General features: G+C 30.5%; 1 protein-coding gene across 8 annotated transcripts in view; it reads right to left on the bottom strand.

Moving 5' to 3' along the window:
* Positions 1-24,344, bottom strand: part of LOC134715085 (band 4.1-like protein 4A) — a 44,251-nt gene that overhangs the window by 10,817 nt on the left and 9,090 nt on the right. For all 8 annotated transcript variants that reach the window (XM_063576986.1, XM_063576988.1, XM_063576991.1 and 5 more), the window contains exons 3-22: positions 23,554-23,596; positions 22,728-22,809; positions 21,487-21,584; positions 19,536-19,656; positions 19,200-19,287; positions 16,483-16,571; positions 15,089-15,152; positions 14,102-14,193; positions 12,170-12,241; positions 11,464-11,576; positions 10,438-10,519; positions 8,598-8,678; positions 6,941-7,054; positions 6,216-6,278; positions 5,675-5,788; positions 4,758-4,790; positions 4,344-4,460; positions 2,704-2,772; positions 2,152-2,232; positions 750-872 (exon numbers count right to left, since the gene is read on the bottom strand). In XM_063576986.1, coding sequence (XP_063433056.1) covers positions 750-872; positions 2,152-2,232; positions 2,704-2,772; positions 4,344-4,460; positions 4,758-4,790; positions 5,675-5,788; positions 6,216-6,278; positions 6,941-7,054; positions 8,598-8,678; positions 10,438-10,519; positions 11,464-11,576; positions 12,170-12,241; positions 14,102-14,193; positions 15,089-15,152; positions 16,483-16,571; positions 19,200-19,287; positions 19,536-19,656; positions 21,487-21,584; positions 22,728-22,809; positions 23,554-23,596 — 1,739 coding nt within the window. The remainder of the gene's footprint in view (positions 1-749; positions 873-2,151; positions 2,233-2,703; positions 2,773-4,343; positions 4,461-4,757; positions 4,791-5,674; positions 5,789-6,215; positions 6,279-6,940; positions 7,055-8,597; positions 8,679-10,437; positions 10,520-11,463; positions 11,577-12,169; positions 12,242-14,101; positions 14,194-15,088; positions 15,153-16,482; positions 16,572-19,199; positions 19,288-19,535; positions 19,657-21,486; positions 21,585-22,727; positions 22,810-23,553; positions 23,597-24,344) is intronic.

Genomic DNA, 24,344 nt, shown 5'->3' with positions numbered 1-24,344 from the left:
ACAACAACTGATTAAGAACTCCATGTGATGACAAAAGCTCATACTGGCCTCATGGTTCATATCAGCTGATGTACATTGAAATTTTTCTAGTACTAAAAACATGGTCATCAACTCATACAAAATATCAAAATATTGAAAGTATACTACTTTCATACTCATTGTGTATTTCTATGGCTAATACTTTTACAAATTATTTATGCATCTTGATCTGAGGAAACCTTTTGGAAATTCATATTCTGATATTTCATATAAACCTTCTTGCCATACAAATACACGACGTCTATAACATTAACAAACCTGTAAGAGTTAGTATCACTGTAGTAATGTTTCTGTACTGCCTCCAGTAACAAGGAGGAGTAAGGGGGAGGTAGTTCATATTCTGATTTTTTTTATATATAAACCTTCTTGCCATACAAATACATGACATCTATAACATTAACAAACCTGTAAGAGTTAGTATCACTGTAGTAATGTTTCTGTACTGCCTCCAGTAACAAGGAGGAGTAAGGGGGAGGTAATTCATATTCTGATTTTTTTTTTATATATAAACCTTCTTGCCATACAAATACATGAAGTCTATAACTATAACAAACCTGTAAGAGTTAGTATCACTGTAGTAATGTTTCTGTACTGCCTCCAGTAACAAGGAGGAGTAAGGGGGAGGTAATTCATATTCTGATTTTTTTTTTATATATAAACCTTCTTGCCATACAATTTACAAATACATGAAGTCTATAATTATAACAAACCTGTAAGAGTTAGTATCACTGTAGTAATGTTTCTGTCCTGCCTCCTGTAACAAGGAGGAGTAAGGGGGAGGTAATTCAGCCTCACCAGAACTCTGAGGTAGATTAGCATTGTGGTCTGGTTCCCTGTAATGTAAAAATTTTAATCACCATCTTTCTCCTTACAGGGAGGAGTAAGGCAGAGGTAGATCAGCTTCTGATAAAAGGTAAGAAAGAAAGCTGTTTTTATGAAAATTACTTGATCATGGACATTATTTTTTCCCAGTAACATTATTCAAATAAAGCATTTACAAAGATCAAACCATCTAGAAGTTTGTTTGTCATGTATAAATGTTATAGATATTGAGAAGAATCACAAAACATGTTTAAATGCGACACATTTTTGCATCAGTCCTAAGTAAGGACCCTCTGTTTGGCCTTTGATAGTCTTCTATGTGTTTCAAAATATTGGTTCATTTATATTTTTTCGAAGTTTAATTTTGTGTACATTTAGCTGACTTGTATACATAGAGAATAATACATGGCAAAATCTGTATCAAATGCTGAATCATCCCGAAATACCAATATCAGCCAAAGGGCCTTTAGGTCCAAGGGATGATATTGGGCAAGGGTGATACAGCATGTGATACAGATTTTGCCATGTTTTATATGCTTTATCATATATCTCAACAGGAGAGATGATTTCTGATCGCTAGCACCTAGGTAACATAGGTTACCTTCAGTTCTACTTTTGTCTAGTTTTAAAAGCTTTTAAAGAACTGCTCAATTACTCATCCGAAGCACCTGGGTTACCTTACAATTTCCATGCTGTTGTTTTAAAATAATTTTGTTTATTGTATTTTTTATGTGTTTTATATGGTATTTTATTTAGTTGTTTTTTATAGTTGCATTTTTGTTTGTCAGAAATATGAAAACTGGACGTTTGTGACGTCACATGCCAAACAATGACATCATTCAATAAATTGTGTCACACTCGATTGACCATTCATTTAGGGCACATTTTGAGGAAAAATATTTCTGAAGAAGCTTGCATAAATTAAAACGGAATTTATGAAAAATTTATTGATTTTAATATAGTAAAAAAATGAGTTGGGTGTGATAAAGGATTCGATAAAGGGTGTGCTTCAAGAATGCGCGATATGATGGATTAAACAGCAGGCTATTTATCAAATATTCAAAACTACTGTATTTACTACTAAATGTATGATAAATTATTGTTACGTGCCAGCTAAAGATTGCCACAAAGTATTAAATTTTCTTGCTGTGTTGAAGACCCAATGTTTTCTGCTCTTTTGTTGAGTTGTATCTTTGAGACATTCTCTGTTTCTATTCTTAATCCAATTTTAAATCACTTATTCTAAATTTCTTTAATAACAGATACTTCAAACTGACAATATAATTTTACCCATAGCTTTTTCTTTTAGGAGATCTGTATCTTTGTCTAGTATTTGGAGAATATTTCACCTTGAAAGGTTCTGCTTTGGTTCTAAAATCAAATAAAACAACACATAAGCACTTGCACAGAATCTGCTGTGGTTTTGATGAATTTTATAGAAACATAAGGAGATGAGAGAGGATAAGAGGTACAGACTAGAAAACATAATAGTATCCCTATTATCATAGGTGTGGCAAAATTTAATGTCTGATAAATATAAGGGATAGACTTTAAGGAAATCTTTTCAATCCTCATGGGAACAGTTTTGGTTTAAAAGCCAAAAATGTATCAAAATATTTGATAAAGAATCAAAATTCAGTTAACAAAATTGATTAATAAACAAGCAAATCAAAGTGTTTTGAAATAGTACATTTAAGCAAGGGCTTACAGCTCTTGATATCATTGAACAGGCAAATCAAAGTGTTTTGAACAACAGAATTGATCTATTCTGGAACAGTATGTTTTAATCAAGGGCTTACAACTCTTGATATCATTGGAACAGACATAAGGCTCAATACATACTCTACTTGTGTAAATGGTATATCTCTTAGTTGTTCTACTGACATTCCTTCTGTGTCAACCAAGTTATACCTAGGAAAAGAAATATCTTTGTTCAGCAATACAAACAATAAACTGTTTGATTTTTTTTTTTTTTTTTTTTAAATGATAGTGTGTAAGTTCTGTGGTTTATAGATACAAGGATCAATACAGTAGACTCCGGACAATCGGATACCCAAAATGTCAGCTAAAAATATCCGATTGTCCGATATATTCAATTAGCCGATGAGTGTATATTCCTCCAAGTTTTTTTTTCAAAATTGACAGACACAACCCTAAGACACCTATAGCTATTATAGCTGCTTTATTAATGGAAATTTGTAACTAATCTCAATGTTTTTTTCCAGGTACAAGTTCGGATAATTCGGTTGATTGAGTAATAGATCGATCGATCAGTTGATTAAATGCATTTTGTTTATCTGTCAGTCTATTGATTTTTTAATTATGTGTTGATTATCTGAATAAAATATGTACCTCTTAAATAATGAGACTTGTTGTTTTTGCGTGATTTGTTTCATTTGTGTGTTAAAATAGGTAAAAGTTAAAAATAACTATGAATTCTCGGAAGTAGGCCACATGTAAATCTATTAATAGCTACGAATTCTCTAAACTATAATCGAACTCGTATCTAATTTTCTACTGTTTTTTATTTATGAAACACATTTCCAATTTCAAGTAATACAACTATTTTTATGATTATAAAATTGGACATCAAGATGAGTAAAATTAATTTGCTTTTCTATCTTATCTGTCGTGGTTCAAAATAAAAGGCTGAATATTATGTAAATTAGGAAAATGGCGTACGTGTGTACAAGTTACATAATTCTATTTCACCTGGGATATGCTTTTGACACACGATTCCTTATTTTTACACGGGACTTCTATATATATTTTAATAAATTGTTGAGAAAGAGGTACATTTCATTCATATTTAATAAACATTGATGAATATCACGCACAGTATTTTATCATTTCTGTCGTGTCCTTGTTTGTGAAGTAAATGATAACGATCACATTTGGATAAACACAACAAACACATCTTAGGCAAAATATAATATCAGATTAATAAAATAAACAAGACAACAAGAAAAAATATGTTTTATTTGTCTATAAAAGATCGTTTTTATTAATAAAATGAAACATTTCTGTACTGAAGTTTTCTTAAACTTCGTAATGGCGCAACTTCCGGCTTCATTTCCTGTCATGAAAAATATGAAATTATTTCAAAATATTCGATTGTACATGGTTTTCACACATTTTTCATGAATATTCCTATCCAATTAGCCGATATCTTCTAATAACCGATATACGATTATCCGATGTATTTTGACTGAAATGTATAGGGAATGGTTCGGTGTTTTGAAATAATATTACAATAGCCGATATATTCGTTTAACCAATATACGATTAGGTGGAGTCTACTGTTATAATAAAAAAATAAAAAGCATTGCATCATGCGAAAAGTTTAGTGAATGTCTCTAATTGGACAAAGAGGATCTGTTGAATGGCTTAGTATATAACTGAAATTGAATTATCAATTTTGCCAATGAAGCACTTAGTTAACTCAGTGACATATAGTTTCTGTATCTGACAGTCATTCTTACTTGAAATGTTCTCTCAGTTCTTCTGGAGGTCGTTTAGTTGTTCCTGGAGATTTAGTTCTCCTTCTCCTTCTTCTCTTGGCTTCTCCTGCAGGAGCTGAGTTAATAGAGGGTATGGACCTACAGAATTAATGTTCACTTTAAATAATAATTACATAACAACTTTATTTTTGAAAAAGTAATAAAATTAACAAGCCAAAGAAGCAGTTTCTTTTATACTTTATTAAAATCAAACTGAAATATTTAAATGATGAAAATAAATGTTCAAACGATTGCATTATGTTTTTACAAATTACTTACATTTATCATCATGTAGTTAAAAAAAATGTCCTTAATTATCTCCCCTTAGTTTATATGCATTACCTTATAAATACATGTAGCTAGAATCACAATTTCAAAATTATAAAAAATACTTACCCATTCATGTGCGTTTCTTTATTTGGATAGTATCTACGGATGTAAATATACAAATTAGTAAAAAAATGGCAAGACTCTATGAGAATTATAGGACATGTTTTGCAAATTTAAAGAAAAAAGCTCTGAAACAAGAATGTGTCAAAAGTACACGGATGCCCCACTTGCACTATCCTTTTCCATGTTCAATGGACCGTAAAATTAGGTATAAAGTCTTATTTGGCTCTTATATTAGAAGGTCATATCATAAGGAACATGTACATGTACTAAATTTTAAGTTGATTGGACTTCAGCTTCATCAAAAACTACCTTGGCCAAAAACTTTAACCTGAAGCAGGACGAACAGACGCACAGACAAACAAACGAACGAATGGATGGATGGTCGGCTGCACAGACCAGAAAAAATAATGCCCCTCTACTTTCATGGTTAGGCATAAAAACGTTGACAGAACAAGAATGTGTCGATAGTACAAAGATGTCCCACCCCACTCCAACTATCATTTTCTATCTTCAGTGGATCTTGATTTGGGGTTAAAACTCTAATCTAGCATTAATATTAGAAAGACCATATCATAGGGAACATGTGTACTAAGTTTCAGGTTGATTGGACTTCCAATTTTTTCAAAAAACTACTTTGACAAAAAATCTTTGACCTGAAGCAGGACAGACGGACAGACAGATATTCACACAGTCAGGAAAACATAATGCTCCTAGATGGGTTGCATAAATGTTTTATAAATAAGAGTACCTCTTTATTGATTCAAATTGTTGTGAGACATAACTACATAACTAGACATTTTTAGGAGAAATTATCATTAATATGATTAAGTCTATGCCACTGTATAATGATTTTTATTTCATCATCACTTCTCTTTTCATTTTTAAATTGTTAACTAGTAATTTTAAGTGAATGATTTTACCCTTCCATGGCATCTTTCCATTGAGATTCAAACCAGTCTCCTGAACTTTTAGGACGTCTATGCCTAGACCGGACAGGCGAGACATCAGATTCACTGCCACTATCTACTTCTCTTCTGAAAATATCAAATACAACTTTAAACCAACTTGTTTTTGTAAGCTATTTTTTATGGTAGATTTAAACTTGTCATAATTATATCAAACTTAGATCTTCTCTTTCATAAATACATCAATTAAGTTTGGAAATCAGTAAAGTGAAATTAGAATACATATGTGATATGAAAAAAAGTTTGTTTTTTTTAAATATATTACTTTAGTTTGTATAAAATAAGAAAGCATGACATAAAAGTCCGTTTTTTTAACAGAACCATTGGTCATGTTTTATTACCTTATTATTCAAGAACAATTTCTTACCTTATTATTCAAGAACAATAAATTACCTTATTCTTCAAAAAAAATTTATAACCTTATTCTTCAAGAACAATTTCTTAACTTATTCTTCAAGAACAATATATAACTTATTCTTTGTGAACTATATATTACCTTATTCTTCGAGAAAAGGACACATCACTTTCATTATCTGATCCCTTATTTTTAGGAAAATATCTGAAATAATAATATAATTATACATTTATATCCAAACATTTATATACAAAAGTATCAATAGCAGCAAAGTAGTTTGTTTATAAAACACAGTTTAAGAAATGTACAGGGAATGTAATAGGTTTTATTTCTTTATACTTAATTTATTGCTCCAGAAATGAAGTGCACAAAAACCTGACTGAAAATTTAACTGTTTCCAAAATTTCATAAAGCTACAACAGTTTATGCATGTGAAAAGAACTAGTTTTGTATCTTGTAGTTGATTTTTTTTATGACAGACACAAATATGTTGTAAAATGCAGAAAAATACATACTCATTACTGATAATTAATTTTATTCTTGGGATACCAATTTTTGTGGGTTTCATTAGAAAAGATAAACCATGAATTCCAATGTTCAATGATTTACTTTAGGCTTTATTGCAAATTATTATTTAGGCAGAGATTGGTAAACACGAAATCAAATATCCACGAAAATGTAAATTATCCTGAATCCATAAAAATTGACAAAAATAAATGAATCAACAGAATATGTTTATGGATATTTATATCCAAATACAAATGTATGTAAAAGTTGTTCTTATTCTACAAATGAAATGTCCAGAGTGGCATCCCTATTTACCATTTAGTCTTATCAGTAAGTTTCTACAGTACAAGCAAACTTACTTTCTCCTGTGGCCACTTTCTGTATCACTACCTTGACCTTGTGACTTTTTAGGAAACTTATTAGCATCACTATACATAGAAACAGGGGAATCCCGACCAGAGGTGTATAATCCACTGAAAAACATATACCATATATAGAAACAGAGGCATATAATCTACTATGGAAATTCTGTCTATTTAAAAAAATATTGTATTTCTATGTATTTCTAAATCATACCTGTCAACCTGTGATGATGAAAATGCAGGTCATGACCTGCATTGAAGAATCAAATCTCAGGTCATAACGCGTACAAACTTTTTCGAGGTGAATTTCAGTATTTATGGTACATTTTCTTATAATGTATATGGAAGATACCAGAACATCAATGCATGTTCACTTGGTTAAGTCATTTTAAATCTTATTAATTATTTTTTCATTGCACTTTTAAAGATTTTTTTAATTTGTGTAACACAGTCTTATATTCTTTACTTATTGTAATGATGCCAATACTGGAATTTATTTTTCAAACGTAATTTTAAATTTGTATTGAGACTACTGGCTGTGTAGCCATTTTATTGAACAAACCAATTCTAAATTCACTTGGAAATTAGAATATGATAAAATATTGTAATACAGTTAAAGGAAGTATAAATGTAAAAAATAATTTTCAACTTTTTTTTCAAAATTGTATAAAGGTATTTAAATAATGGAAAGTTATTTTTCAATATGTATTTGAATGTTATATTTTTCATGATTTAACCTTTTTCACCCATAAAACGTAAATATAAGGAATAATTTTGAATGGTAACAAATAAGGGGAAGTAACTCTAACTCTATTTGAAATGTGTTTGTAAACCAAGTGCAATTTATTTACGACCTAAAGCTAAGGTAATTGGTGTTAATTAACAGTGTGTTTGACACCAAAGCTGTCAAGTGAAGCCATGCACTTAATGGGTCACTTAATTTGACAGTTTACATAGCTAGATGAACTTCCTGTTCATGGAATAAATACGAATTTGACGGTATTCCAAAGGAATATTACTTATGAAATCAATCTCAAGGCTAAGAAATACGGGTGAAATCGGGTCATTTTCGGAATGAGCGGGTGATTTCAATGACCCGGCAGGTGTCCCGGGTGATCCCTCAGAATTGTGAAAATCTCAGGTCACACCCGCAGAATACGGGTCAGTTGACAGGTATGCTAAATGGAAGCTATCAAATATGATTGGTAGAGAATTATCATATATCTGAAATTCATCAGTTAAGACTGTAATAGCAAATTTTTAAAAAAAGGTACAAATGCACAAAAACTTTAAAAAAAAAATGAAAATTGAAGTTGAGTTGTCCATGACCTGTTATAGTGCATAACTAACACATGAGGCCAAAAAGTCATTTTTAAAAATACATTTCAAAATAGAAAACAAGTTTCTACCTATAATTTATATGAAAAACAAATAAATAATTTCATATCTAACTGTTTTTATTGGTAGAATCTATTTTTAAAATGAATATTAAATATATAGAGTAGATAACCTACTAACTCACTACAAAATGAAATTTAAGAAGATTCAGGAATTAACAGCTGAATACATATACATATGACCTTCGGGAAAAGTAAAAGAAGCTGTGAAACTTAAACACTGAGGGAGCTCTTTGAATTCTGTGTATATAACTTACACATCTGTGTTCACTTCCCATGGAGCAGACCTGGTACTCTTTGGAGAACCATGTAATTCTGGTAAAGATCTATGTCTAGGCCTACAACAACAAAATAAATATTTGAAAAAATGGAAACCAATAAACAAATCAAAGAAGTAGGATCGGTAAGGGCAGATTTCGGCCTCAAATTTCAGGTTCATCTGAAAAAAGATTTTGGACACTTTTTTAACACTTAATTAAGTGTCTATTTCAGTTGATTCAATTAGTTTGAGTGAAACATTTTAACTGATTTTGTCATTAAAAACTCTCCAAATTCAAGCTTTAATATGAAAAATCTATCAAATATGCCAAAAAAAGTCACTTTTCAAATGTTTTTGGTCAAAAATGAAAGTGGCTGCATCTGTGTTCATCCTCAACCTATATATATGTTATGTGGTATCATCAAATACAACTTACCTTTAAATGTTAAGAATGAACACAAATGAGGCCACTTTCATTAAAGACGGAAACTATCTAAAACTTAAATGCTAAAATTGTGAAGATTTCAGTAATTTAGCATGACTTAATGATGCTAGTACCCAATATATGAGCATTGTATTGTAAAAAAAACAGCCTATATTTATGTAGCGGCAGCATTCTACTTTCCAATAAATATCTTTAAGTTTACATTTTATCAATTTTGTAAAACTGCTTAATTTTGGGGCCTACTCCTTTTCAAACACAAATTTGTATACAAACCTCAAATAAATAAACACTTAATTTCATTACAGACTAAAATATTTATTTTAAAAAAAAACAAAAAAAAACACCACATATTTTTTAGGGTTCTAAATAAAATGATTTTACAAAAAATACATGAACAATGTTATTTTGTGGCACCTAGTTAACATAATTAGAGTCAGCTACATTAAAAAGATTAAAAAAATTGAACTTGTACATTTGTAAAAAGAAAAAAAACAGCAACTTTTTTAGACTTTTGCCATAATAATAAATATTTACAAGAGGCTGTCACAACGACAGCAAACCGGATTTATTAGTATTTATTTGTGTCCTGGCAATATCACAAGAACCATTACTGATGATTGGTGAAAGTGAAAATCGTCAATATCAAATTTGACCTCTATTTTGTCATCAGTATCAACATATTAAAATTTGAAAAGCTTAAATTGAATGGTTCGTGAGTAAATGCAACAACGTGAATGGAAACACCATTTTACGATCTTTCAAGAACCATAACTCCTGAACTGTAAAAGTCAAAATCGTCATTATTGAACTTGACCTCTATTTTGTCATCAGTAACAACATACTAAAATTTGAAAAGCTTTGGTTGAATGGTTCATGAGAAAATGCACGGACATGACTGGAAACACCATTTTTCAATCTTTCAAGAACCATAACTACTGAACGGTAAAAGTCAAAATCATCATTATTGAACTTGACCTCTATTTTGTCACCAGTAACAACATATTAAAATTTGGGAAGCTTTGGTAGAACAGTTGATGCGTTAATGCACGGACACGACTGGAAACGCCATTTTTCAATCTTTCAAGAACCATAACTCCTGAACGGCAAAAGTCAAAATCGCCATTATTGAACTTGACCTTCATTTAGTTGTCAGTAACAACATATTAAAATTTTAAAAGCTTTGGTTGAACGGTTCATGAGTTAATGCACGGACAACATTTGATTGCCGCCCGCCCGACCATCCGCCCGCCCGCCCGCCCGCCCGCCGAGCATCCCCAAATCCACAACCGACATTTTTGTCACAAAAATCCGGTTAAAAATTATGATTTTACTTAAATCTGTATGTCTTTTATCTATTTTAATAGGTTCTTTGGCTATGACTAAAAGTACTCACCCTTTGACATATTCTGGAGCTGCTACCATGGAAACAGATCTGTCATTTTGCATATATGGTAATCCATCTGAAGAAAGCTGAGCTAAAAATAGGTTAACTTGTTTAGAAAAAATCAATTTTTATTCTACTGTTCTAAGGTTTTTATTCTACATAATTAATCTATAGTTTTTATTCTGCATAAGAAATCTATGGTTTTAATTTAACATAATCTAGTCAAAAGAAACTCTTTTCGGTTCACAAAATATGAGGATTGTTATAAATAATAATAAAACAATAGGACAATAGGTGATTTAAATACTGTAAAGCCCCCAAAAAATTGGGAGGTATTTATTATAGCAACTTCCACGAGTAGAAATATATCACAAATATAAATCGTCGTGACTATGTTAGACTTGTTTTTTTCCTTACCGATCTACATCAAGTAAAATTGAGAATCGTGAAATTGAACGGCTTCTGATGGGCTAGAAAATGTATAATGCAAAATTAAAGTATCTCCAGAAATAAGTTGGTTTACAGTATTCAAATGAAATTACTGCATTCATACATCGATCAATTATCACTCCCTATTAAACTATTCATCCTGCCAGTGTGTCGATTCCTCATTTCTTATTCATTGTTTGTTATATTTTTTGACATCATAAAAATGCATGAAATATTTGCCAATGAACATTATAAAACTCACAAAATACCATGTAAACAGTTTCATCATGCTACACTGTACCTTTTGGAGTTCATATTTTCTAGGATTATTCAATTACAAATTATTTATCAATGTTCTTAGATGAAATTTTGTAAGATTTCTTGCAAGAAGATTTCATGCTTTTCAGTACACTTATTATGATTTAGTTCCAACAATATCTATTTTCAAAAGTGCACAAATTACAATTATACAATAGAAAGACAGGTTTCCGGAAACAACAAAGAACTCATATAAATCCATCACACAAAATTGGGAGCATAGTATAAGAAACCCAGATTAATTATTCTGATGGTTTGTGAAAATTTATTTAATAAAATTTGACTTACAACTTAGTCTTGAATCTGAAGTTGTCCTTCTAGGGTAACGTTTACTATGTGCTCTTGGTACATCAGGCTGGGATCGTCCTGATTCTGACTGTGTGTCTCTTGATTGGCGCCCACTGAATAATGCAAAAAAAAATAATGATTATAGATACAACTTCAATCATCAGATATTGTTTGTCCTTGTTTCAAAAATTCCAATTATATCATGCATTTCTTATTGCCATTTTGTCATTTTAAACTAAAGTGCGATTTAAATTTTTGCAATCACGAGAAAAATCCTGTTGAATCCATACAAAAAAAAATCAAAATGCGAGTCTATATAATTGTGATTATGACCCATTTTAAATTTTTGCAATTATTTCTGAATTTACAGTATGAAAGCCTGAATCATTAACATTGAAAATCAGTTTGTAATTTTTAAAAGTAATAAAATTTCTAGCTTAGTCATTTAATGTTTCAGTATGAAAGGCGATTGTATTATAACTTTAAATTATTATGTATATATGAACTACAAAATATCAAAATAAAAACTGGCAAACATGCTGTGACCAATAAATAAATGAGATTTCAAGAAAAATTAGCAGTACAGATTTTATCTTTTTAATTTAATAAAGTATCGTCAGTAGAAAAGCATCTACAACTGATATTAAATTAAAAATCATGCAACCCAAGCACTATCAGTGTTATTGGGAAGCTTTAAATGTCTTACCTTTTACTCCTTCTAGAGCTTGACCTGAAGTGTTTTCCTGATATAGATAATGCATCTGCCACTTGGTTTAGTCTAGCATGAGAATAGCACATGAAAATGAAGTGATAAATAATGTTAACATGAGATGATGGTCGATGAAAATAATATAAAAATAGAAGAATTATGGCTCTATCAAATCTACAAGCTTGAGTTTTCATTCATTTTTATCTTGACATTACACGAAATAAATGTTTCTAAACAGATGATATCTGAAAATGTGCAAATTCAAAATTTCAAAATTAAATCAGAAGGCCTTGTGGAATAAAATATAACTGTGTATCCTCATACATTGGTTATTGTTGTTGTATGTATTGTACATAGCTAACAGCGTAATTATATCATAGAAATCCAGCTTACTTTACCATGTGATGTGTTGTAACAAGTACGGGATTCCTGCTTTATAATAGACTATTTTCATTTAACCGACTTTTGACTGGTTATAATTTATAAGTTGCCTAATTTGTGGTGGGACATCCTGGTACTTTGGCAAGTAAGAGCAACCACAAGAAGTAAAATCAACCATGTAATCTTTGCAATTTTTATCTAATTTCTATTTCTAGTGGTGGAGGGGAGTTTACTGCTAACCAATTATTTTGTAGTTTATAGAAGACATAAAATGCTAATTACTCCGCAAAAATGTACCATTCGAAATCCATATTTTACTTCTATACATTGCTCTTACTTGACAGAGAACCAGGATATCCTATGAAAAAGTAGGTAACCTTTAAAAAAAAATATCAACTCTGGAGTCAAAAGTCAGTAATATGAAAATAAGTCTATTTTAAAAATGCTAGCAATGGCATGTTAGTCAACAGCAATATCCATATATTGGGATACAGAGTGAAAATGTTTAATGGAATGTTTTGTGTAAATTGAAGTAAGAGCTTTTTTTGACTAGGACACCTGACTTGTTATATATACTTAAGAGAATAATTTCATGCAACACTGCTTATTTTTTGTCATTTCACTTTTTTTACAATAATGAAGACATTGTCTGCTAGCAGATACTATCCAAAAATATAATGCCTACAACTTTGCCCAACTCTTAAATAAAAATTCAATCCTTACAATGTTTTTCATTTTGTTTCTTTCTAATATGAATAAATGTATTCAATTTGCAGTTTTAATGGATAATGAATGAATAAAACAATTTCAATGTAGCATTTATTTTGTATATGAACAAACATCCAATAGAAAAAATAATTCTTTTTTACTATTATATTTTATGATTTTATATGCAATGCATAACTCAATGACACATTGAAATTTTACTTGCAACTACTCTATAGATATACATATTCTATTAAAATCACACAAAGCATATAAATAGTAAAAAGTGAGAAACACACCAGATATAAAGAAATCTGATAGACAATTAAATAGTGATACTAGGCAATATTTTCACAGGAATATAAAACATGTTAAGTGCAGTAAATATATTTTTCAGAAAACTGAGGATGGAACTGTTTCCCTTTCAAAGAATCCTATTCCTCAAAAGACTGAAAACCATATGGTTTTCATCTCAACGTTTACTGCGTGTCCCATTTTTTTTTTTATTTTTAATTTTTATAGTTTTCACTTTTCAAACATAAAATTATGGCCGTCAATCATCCAATAATATAACACATAAAAAAATCTCCACCATGACTACATGCTTGTCTTTACTGTTAAAACATTCACTTTTACTATATTCTTGGTGTCCTCCATGTATGAAAACTTTCCAATACAGTTATATGATACTTGGGAAAAAATCTTTCTATTTCACACAGAAAGTTTAATATTGATTGTGCAATACATTTAAGTGAAACTTCTTGCAGAATATGTTTGTAAAGCTTCAGTACAATTAAGTGGGTGTGTTTGTGCACCTGTACAGGTACAGGTGTTAATGTTTACCTGAAGAATGCATGATGTTCCACACAACATTTCCACAAATGTTTACATGCTGCCTTAGTTCCTAACTCAAAGGCATAAGTGTGCTCTTCACTCTGAAAACAGAAAAAGGTATAAGTATGCTCTTTGAAAACAGAAAAAGGCATAAATGTGCTTTTCACTCTGAAAACAGACAAGGCATAAGTATGCTCTTCACTCTGAAAACAGACAAGGAATAAGTATGCTCTTCACTCTGAAGACAGAAAAGGTCTAAGTATTCTTTTCACTTTGAAAACAGAAAAGGTATAATTATGTTCTTCACTCTGAAAACAGAAAAGGAATATTCCCTCAGAAGTTTTGCAAATTATTTTAATGCTTTTAATTGGTAGAGCTATCGTTCTTGTGGCAGTGAGAAATGTGTCTGGCGCTATAAATTTGAAGAAGAAAAAAACATTTCAAATGTGTTTATATTCAAAAGAAATAAGTCAGTGATATGTTTTTCAGTGGAAACAGATTGGTGTGGAACAGGAGGAATTTATTAAATCAGCTCCTATTGCCCGATCTTGATTGCAAATTAATTCTCCAATGAAAATGTGAACTGTGAGTGAACTAGTAAAAGAATACCAACACAGTAATTCTATGTGTACATCAATTATCTCAAACCTCTATAATCTAGATTCAGATTGCATTAAATTTATGACTGATTCTAATTGACCCCTTTCCCAACCTCCCCCCAAAAAATGGTTCGCAGGCGGAGGAGAGGGGGGACTTTGTGTTCTTACATCAATTTTATACTTGATTTAATTCTGATGTCGTTTTGTAGTTATGAATATTAAAAGTCTTTGTTTATGTACAGTGCTAATATTGATTTTGATGTGCCAACATCCCATGTGCTCTCATTTGGTTTATGTTTTTGATATTCCCATATTGTTTTCATCAAAATGTTCTTTTTAGGTACTATGTGTGATTAAATGAAACCTATATCATCAGGTCCAGTTAATAAATACTTACGTTCTTATCTTTGACTTTTATTATAAATATTTTATGTTTAAAGGTAACTTTGGTTATCCTTGGCCTGAAAATGTAAATTACACCAGAAATAAAATATATATAGTAAGTTCTTGTATAAATATAACTAGTTAAAATGTTTATGTTAAATCTCATTCAATAGAGGGGAGGGGTAGGAGGGCCCTGACTGTGAAATCCTGGGCTTAAAAACTCAAAATCCTGAGGTCCAGAAATATGAAATAATAATTCATGGATCCTGAAAGAGTCAATCCTGAAATCCTGAGCTTAAAACACTGATCCTGTAGTCCCGATAAGGCCCTATCCCCCCTCAATAGTGGTTGGCATCATTTTATGATTGTGATAGGTCTTTTATAGCTGAGTATGAGGTATTGACTTTGCTCATTGTTTAAGGCCGCACAGTGACCTAAGTTGTTATTTTCTGTGTCATTTCAATTCTAGTGATGAGTTGTCTAATTGGCAGTCATACCACATCTTCTTTTTAATAATTATGTATTGAAGAATTCAGATAGACGTTTGTCTGGAAAAAACATTTTCATTTCTTATGTGATGTCTGATAACTTATAAACTGTAACTTCAGAAATAATTGCTAGGTTTTTGTTTATGCAAATAATGCAACTTGATAGGTTTCGCACTAATAAGAACTCACATTCTAATATAAACAGAAATGTAGATCTGTATGCAGTTTTTTTTTTTAAATCGCAATAATTAAACTGGCATTTTTGTTTATTCTGAAAAATCACAATTATTAATGCACACAATAATTTTAATTTACAGTACTATGATCTTTTAATGAAAATAATGAAAAATGGAAGATGTTGGGTATATGTCAATAATAAACAAGAATGTGTCCACGGTACAAGGATGCCCCACTCGCACTATCCTTTTCTATGTTTACTGGAACGTGAAATTGGAATAAATTCTCTAATTTGGCATTAAAATTAGAATGTTCTTATCAAAGGGAACATGTATACTAAGTTTCAAGTTGATTGGACTTTAACTTCATCAAAAACTACCTTGACCAAAAACTTTAACCAACAGACAGACGAACGAATAGACGGACAAACGGACGGACGAACAAACGAATGGACACACAGACCAGAAAACATAATGCCCCTCTACCATCGTAGGTGGGGCATAAAAAGTGTCTTTTAATTATGTCAATGATGCAATGATATAGTGTAAATTCTGAAATTAACGTGTGCATTTACTATGCAAATCACTGATATCTTTTAAAATTGGGAGATTTAATTAATAGTGCAACTATTTTGTGGTTGAAAATTATTTTGGAAAATCAAATGCAAGTTTTAAAAATGTTTCATTTATAAAAACAACTCAATAATTTCTGAAATTCAGAGTAAATGAAATGGCATACTTACCAGAAGTAGTTCCCCACTTTAGTTTTATTTTTATACACCACAATACCCGTAGGAGTTAGCCCTAAAAAATACTCTTGATTGCCTTCACCCTGAAAATATGTAAATCTGTGATAAATCATATCATTAGTACCTAATATATACCACAAATAAAGTAGCCATGTCACATGCTTAATTATCTAAAATAAACAATTCAAAGTAACGGAAATACATTAACCCATTTTATTCAAGTCCAGGAATTAGTTCACAGAAATTTCAAACCACAAGATTTTCAAAAAGTAGCAAAAGTGTTTCTAAATTAGGAATGCAGGTCAGATTATGAGAAGTAAGGATGATTTTAAAGAATGTCTGCTATTTGGGACTTTCTTTAATAATTCAGTTATTTTTCCTACATCCAATCCTATACTTTTTTAATGTGATCTTCTTTATAAACTTTATAAATTCTGTTGTAACCCCCTCCTGAAGTATATAAGTATGCCCTAAAAGCAATTAAATAATGGGTTTATCTGCTAAAATTTAAGCATCAGTAATCTTGAATACTTTACAAATTTCAGCAAGTAGCTTAAGCTCCTGCTTTTTTAATTGTTATTTTTCATGAGCATTATATATTAATCAGCATATTTGTAATAGTTTTAGCATATTTGTAATAGTTTCAGCATATTTGTAATAGTTTCAGCATATTTGTAATAGTTTCAGCATATTTTTAATAGTTCCAGCATATTTGTAATAGTTTCAGCATATTTGTTATAGTTCCAGCATATTTGTAATAGTTCCAGAATATATTTGTTATAGATTCAGCATATTTGTAATAGCTTCAGCATATTTGAAGTAGTTTCAGCATATTTTAGTTCCAGCATATTTGTAATAGTTCCTGCATATTGTAATTGTTTCAGCATATTTGTAATAGTTTCAGCATATTTGTAATAGTTCCAGCATATTTGTAATAGTTCAAGCATATTTGTAACTGTTTCAGCATATTTGTAATAGTTTCAGTATATTTGAAATAGTTCCAGCATATTTGTAATAGTTCCAGCATATTTGTAACAGTTCATGCATATTTGTATTTTTTTTCAGCATATTTGTAATAGTTCAAGCATATTTGTAATTGTTTCATCATATTTGTAATTGTTTCAGCATATTTGTAATAGTTTCAGCATATTTGTAATCGTTCCAGCATATTTGTAATCGTTCCAGCATATTTGTAATTTTTTCAGCATATTTGTAATAGTTCCAGCATATTTATAATTGTTTCAGCATATTTGTAATAGTTCCAGCATATTTGTAATAGTTCCAGCATATTTGTAATTTTTTCAGCATATTTGTAATAGTTCCAGCATATTTATATTTGTTTCAGCATATTTGTAATAGTTCCAGCATATTTGTAGTTGTTCAGCTTCTTTTTCCTTTCATTAATAAATAGTTCAAAAGAAAATACTAGAAATAATACAAAACAATGAAAAAGATGACAAAAAGATAACATATACAAAACAACATATAAAAATAACCAACAAGACAGAGAGAAATGACATTCAGTTCTTGTATATGTGGCACATATAATTGGTTATTAATATATATGTTGGAGACTTAAAAGTGCATAGTTTACCTGTAAAGTGTAAGGGAGATTCTGTTGATTATAAAAGAATGATCCCCAATATTGTGTTCTTATAAAATATTGTAAATATTTATTTATGGTTCTGGTTATTGATATACTGAAAATTCAGAAATTATTGCGAAAAATGTGACAGGGTTGTAATCGTAATTATTAAAACTCTCCTTTTGAAATTTTTTATATAAATTAAACACGATTCTTCTCAATTTCAATAAAATTTAAATCACATTTTAGTCTCAAATGACAAAATCGCAATAATAAATGCATGTAACAATTTCTGAATTTACAGTATACCTTATTCTGTTGTTTTATCCCCATACTTAACAAAATTGATATATTTTTTTTATTTTATGTCTTTTATAATATTCATTAACATAACATATGACACAAGTGACTAATGAATGAAATCATAGTTGTCAACTCTGTTTCCCATAATGTGTAAACAAATGTTTAAACCCTCAGCTTCTTTTTGCACATGTCCCAAGTCAGGAACCTGATGTTACATGGTTTTCATTTGATGATGTGGCTCATAAGGGTTTATCGTTTTTCGTTTTCTATATATATAGATTAAAATATTGGTTTTCCTGTTTGAATGGGTTTTCACTAGTAATATTGGGGACCTTTATAGCTTGCTGTTCTGTATGAGCCAAAGCTCTGTGTTGAAAACTGTACTTTGACCTGCAAAGCTTTACTTTTCCAAATGCTACTTGGATGGCGAGTTTGCTCATTAGCACTCATACCACATCTTCTTATATCTATTTACATGTAAAAGCACCCATCATACATTTTATGTCAAGCAAATTCATTGTGTAGACCAACATCACATACATTATTTTCTGGTAACTAAGTAAAATCTATATCACTTGTCCACATAGTTAACTGAAGTCCCTGCTACCACATGATGAATCTAAATCAATCAGTTCACACCAAAAAATGGTGTGTATCTTTTATACCAAATTCAGTATGCTGTCCTCTTTTTTTTAATTTGACTGATATTGTTGAATGAAAGAAGGTCAGGTTCAAAGGTTAGCCACAACCTAAAAGTCTGACCACTCAAATTGTCTCCCTTGATTTAGCTACCACCCCCCCCCCCCCAAACATAAAACCTTACCAATACTGGATGAAGGTCAACACCATACATATCATACCATTTCACTTTGTCTAAAAATTTATACTCAGCTGATGTCGGAACTAGGCCCCTGAAATATAAAATATAAAAAAAATGTCATATATTATGTTTGTTGGTTTTTTTTAAACCCTCAAAGAGAAAAAAAAACATTTAATCTAACAAGCAGCTATTTATTTTTAAGATGTGATGTAAAGAATAAAGTATATGGACATAAGAGTTGTCTTTTTTTGGTTACCAAACAATCATATGCTTATTCCTTTACTCTAAATCAGATATTCATTAGAGAGAATTATATCATACATATTTTAATAATCTTACACTAGTCTCCGATGACAAGCAGATATTCTTTCTTCAAGCTCTTCTGTTTGATTTGGCACAAATCTAAACTCGGATATATATCCTGTGGAATATCTCTGAGGATCATAGTCACCAAGCTCAGCTAAAAATAGAAATTAATTTTTAATTATTATAAAAACTCTGAATTATTTCCTGTATAATAGCACTGAAAATCATGGTCATTTAACACAGCTGAAAAAAGGAATTTGTATGGGTATCAATATAATGAATTATAAAGGTCTAAATAATTAATACAAGTTAACTTAGGTTGTGAGGTCAGCATACCACTCATCAAAACAATATATTCAATTTTAAACAACCAAATCTCTAACAAAATATTTGCTCTTCATTAATACATCTGCAGCAGCTATTCAATAAGTGTCTACTTTTTCAACTTTTAAGGGCATATTTTTTGGCGTTTTCCCCCCTGACCTCTGTTTAAAACTAAGATGATGTGGTGTGATTGCCAATGCGATACAGTAAATCCACAAGAGACCATTAAACACAACTGTTACTTTCCTGTTTATATTGTACAATGTATATTAAGTTCTATATAAGTGATTAGACCTAGTCATTTGTATTCTTATTATACCAGGGGCGTAGCTAGATATCCAACGAACTGTAGGCACAAATCGGCAGGGGGTCTGGGGGCCGCTTAAGGCCCCCAGTAGGTCCAGGGCAGAGCCCTGGTAGGGGGTTCAGGGGGGCGAAGCCCCCCGACGGAAAACGGTTTTCAGCATTTTAGCTGCATAATTTTATGAACAAAAATATTAAATTTACTGGTTATTTATTCATGATAATTATAATATACATGATGACAAGTTCGAAGAATTATGAGTAATCTGACTAGTGAATTAGATAACGTAGTCGGAAATATTGGAAAAAAATTACAATATATGTATGCACTGCCCAGCGTAGATCAGCGTATCCCTTTAATTAAGCAGTACACCCTGTTTGATATTTTCATATCTATTCCGTTCTGATTGATATATACGTAGAACTTAATTAATAGTAAATATTGTGACGATCCTTCATTAAAAAAAATAAGGCACCCACGTAAACACTTATATAACTATATAAAAAAAACTATCCTTTTGGATAGACAAAAAAACATCAATATTATTTTATTCTTAAATCTTTACCATAGCCACACAAACACATACACACAGTTCTGTTAAATTCTGTTCATTTCATCGTAACAAAATTAAAGAAATTCGTATTTCTTTACATCCTCTTCTGTAAAATCCTTACCTGCTTAGGAATTTGGACATTTTTTTTTTACAATAAATACAACAGGGAGCTAGGTCTTGTCATACATGTAGATGTCGTCCAGGACGAAGGTCTGGGAATTTGAAAATGCCATGCATTGGAAAATGAGGGATTACTGGATAGGAGCAGAAATTTTGCCTTTCAGTAGCTGTAACCAACTACAAACTTCACAAAGAGTGGCATTCTCTCTACAACTAGGCATCGGATTTAATGTCCCCATTCTGACCTGACGTGACTGCGTAGTTATACATCCTGCACAGTCAAACGGACAACCAACATTGTCATCGGGGAAGGCAAAGTGGAAAGCTAATTGAAAACTAACAACAACTAATTAAAATAAAACCCTAATGTGTTTAAGTTGAGGTTTATTCAAGTTTTTGTTAATAGAAGTGAAATGATCTGAACCAACTAAAGTTCTAGTTTATAGATTCCATATAAGGTAAAATCATACTGACATTCATTTCTATCCAATATTTCATTCACTATAAGAACGAGAGGCTAGTGTACAGATGACATTCGATAATCAAAGAGTTTTGACAGATAACGTTGTTTATCTTTTTTTTTTTATAAAAAAAAAAATATTTGTGAAAAATTATGTGTAGGCACGTGCCTATAGTGCCTTACGGCAGCAATGCCCCTGTATACTATAATAAACCTGTCATACATTGAACTGCATAGGCAAACAATTCTGTGGCTTCATCAAAAGTCAGGGGTAATCTCCCCTGAAGGATATCTCTTTTTACTTGCAGGAAAAACTGGTATCTAAAAAAGTATATTAAATTATAATGTAATCATAAATTAAATTCTTTTTTGAAATTACTGTTCAACTTAGGATGTACTTTTCAGCAATAAAACCTAAATTTACAGAATATTTGTTTTGTATTTAACTATATAGGGCTGCGCTTTAGCGCATGATACGCCTGTTGCTCTTTTAACTTGTTTTTTATGCTTTAAATGAATTTATAAGATCAACTAGAAATAGTTGCATAAAATTTTGTGAAAGTGTTAGTTATTGTCCCAAAATTGGAAAATCCCCCCTTTTTTAAGCATAAAAATTCATAACACGGAAATGTAAAATCTGAAATTTATAAAAATTGAAAGGGAGCTTACATCAATAGATATAAACAATTCACCAAAGTTTCATGGACATTGGTGAAAGCCTTTTTTGAGTTATTATCCGAAGTGTTAAAAATCCCCCTTTTTTTATGAATAAAGACCCATAAATCCAAAACTTAACATCTGAAATTTATAAAAATTGAAAGGGAGCTTACATCAATAGATATAAACAATTCACCAAAGTTTCATGGACATTGGTGAAAGCCTTTTTGAGTTATTGTCCGAAGTGTTGAAAATCCCCCCTTTTTTATGAATAAAGCCCCATAAATCCAAAACTTAAAATCTGAAATTAAAAAAAAATAAAGGGAGCTTATGTCAAAAGATATAAACACTTCACTTAAGTTTCAGGGAAATTGGTGAAAGTGTTTTTGAGTTTTTGTCCGAAATGTGGACAACCGACGGACAGACGGACAGACGGGCAACGGTATACCATAACACGTACCGTCTTAAAGACGATGGGCGTATAAAAATGTGAACTATTGTAAATTTAAATAGAAGTTATATAATGTATATTTGTGCACATTTGGTGCAAAATCTGCATACACTTACTGGGGTTTTAATTGGTTCTTGTTGCATTTTTTCCAGTTGTTGTCATTTTTTGTATTTTGATGGTAGATAACTCATGTACAAATAAAGAAGCTGAAAACTTTTTTGTTGTTGTATTTTGATGGGAGATAACTCTTGTTCAAATAAGAAAACTGAAAAACTTTTAACAACATTTGATTAACTAATTGTAATCCTCTTTTCATTCCGATATTTTGCTATCTGAGTACAGTTTAATTGTAATACCTTGTTATTTCTTCTCTGACTTTACATGGGTCTGCTGGGTAAAACTTGACACCAAAATATAATGTGTATGGAGTATTGCACACTGTCAAAATAAATAAACAAATACTAAGCCTGGCCAATATACATAAAAAGCTCAATGTAATTATTTTAATGATGGTAACACTAAATTTTATCCTGACATCTAAGTGTTATATGAATGTTCAATGGACTATCAGAATTTGTCATGTGATTGATTTATTTATGCGCATATTAACTTCGTTAGGTTGATTTTCTTGGCACTTTATACATATTCTAAAGCCTGGTATTTCTTAATCATAAGAAATCGGATGGACAAGGTATATACCATGTATATATGAGTGAACTTTTTTTGATGACTTACTGAAGTAAAATTTTATGGGATATTTTTCATAGAAACAGTTTATTTTCATGTAATAATTGGTAAAAATTATCCACATAGCAATGAAAACAATACTGATTATGTCCCCTTTAAATTTCACTTATTTCTTTACAAAAGTGCTGTCAAAAATTAAATACTAAAATAGAGATTGATAACAAATATATATAATTGTATCAATAAACCAATTTTTTGATATGTTTCAGCCATTGGCCTTCTTCAGTTCTTTATTTTTCCTCTCAACAACATGGCTGACATTTCATTTGTATTTCCTTTTCAATCATTGAAAAGGTGTTATAGTTAAATGTCCTTGGAAACGCCATGAACTGCACGTTACAAAAATTTCCTTGATTTTACATGGTTGTAGTTTTTCATAAATATAAACACTTTCATATCATTTGAATGGTTGTTGTTTAACAAATATATACTTACATTTTAACTGTGATGATAATGATTTGAATGGATCTAACCAATGCTATAAAATATCAAATACCATACACACATTACAAAACAACTAGATAAACTATTTTTTTACATAGATAAGGCCAATAGTTTTCATGTTTGAATTGTTTTACATTGTCTTATATCAGGGTCTTTTATAGCTGACTATGCGGTATGGGCTTTGCTCATTGTTGAAGGCCGTACAGTGACCTATAGTGTCATTTTGTTTTGTGTGGATAGTTGTCTCATTGGCAATCATACCATATCTTCTTTTTTTATATAGATACATTGATAATAAATTTTGGAAGATAAAACTACCATCTTGGATAAATCACTATTTCATTGATGTGCTTTTGACGCAATATTTTGGGGCTCAAAGCAACCTAATAGAACTACATGCTACACTTATAGAATTCTGAGCTCTGAAGGTAAGGATGTTTAAGAACTTGAGAATTAAATTACATCAAATAAAAAAGTTACAACGTTACCATTTACATGTAAAATTAAAATGTCATGCTGGTATTTTTTTATTAGACACCTGCACATAATCATTCTCATTCTGTACCAAGTTTATAGGAATATGACAGTTGTTATCCATTTATTTGATGTCTTTGAGCTTTTGATTTTGCCATTTGATTAGGGACTTTTTGTTTTAAAGTTTCCTCCGAGTTCAGTATTTTTGTGGTTTTACTTTCTGTATAAATTCCTTGTTATTAATAGGGGTTTTTTTAAGAGACATTTCAGTTCACTAATTTCTTTGAATGTATCTGGTTGTTTCATAA

This window comes from Mytilus trossulus, chromosome 4, assembly GCF_036588685.1.
Source record: "Mytilus trossulus isolate FHL-02 chromosome 4, PNRI_Mtr1.1.1.hap1, whole genome shotgun sequence".
Lineage (NCBI taxonomy): Eukaryota > Metazoa > Mollusca > Bivalvia > Mytilida > Mytilidae > Mytilus > Mytilus trossulus.
The sequence above is the reverse complement of the archived record's forward strand: the minus strand, read 5'-3'. Positions and strand labels throughout refer to the sequence as shown.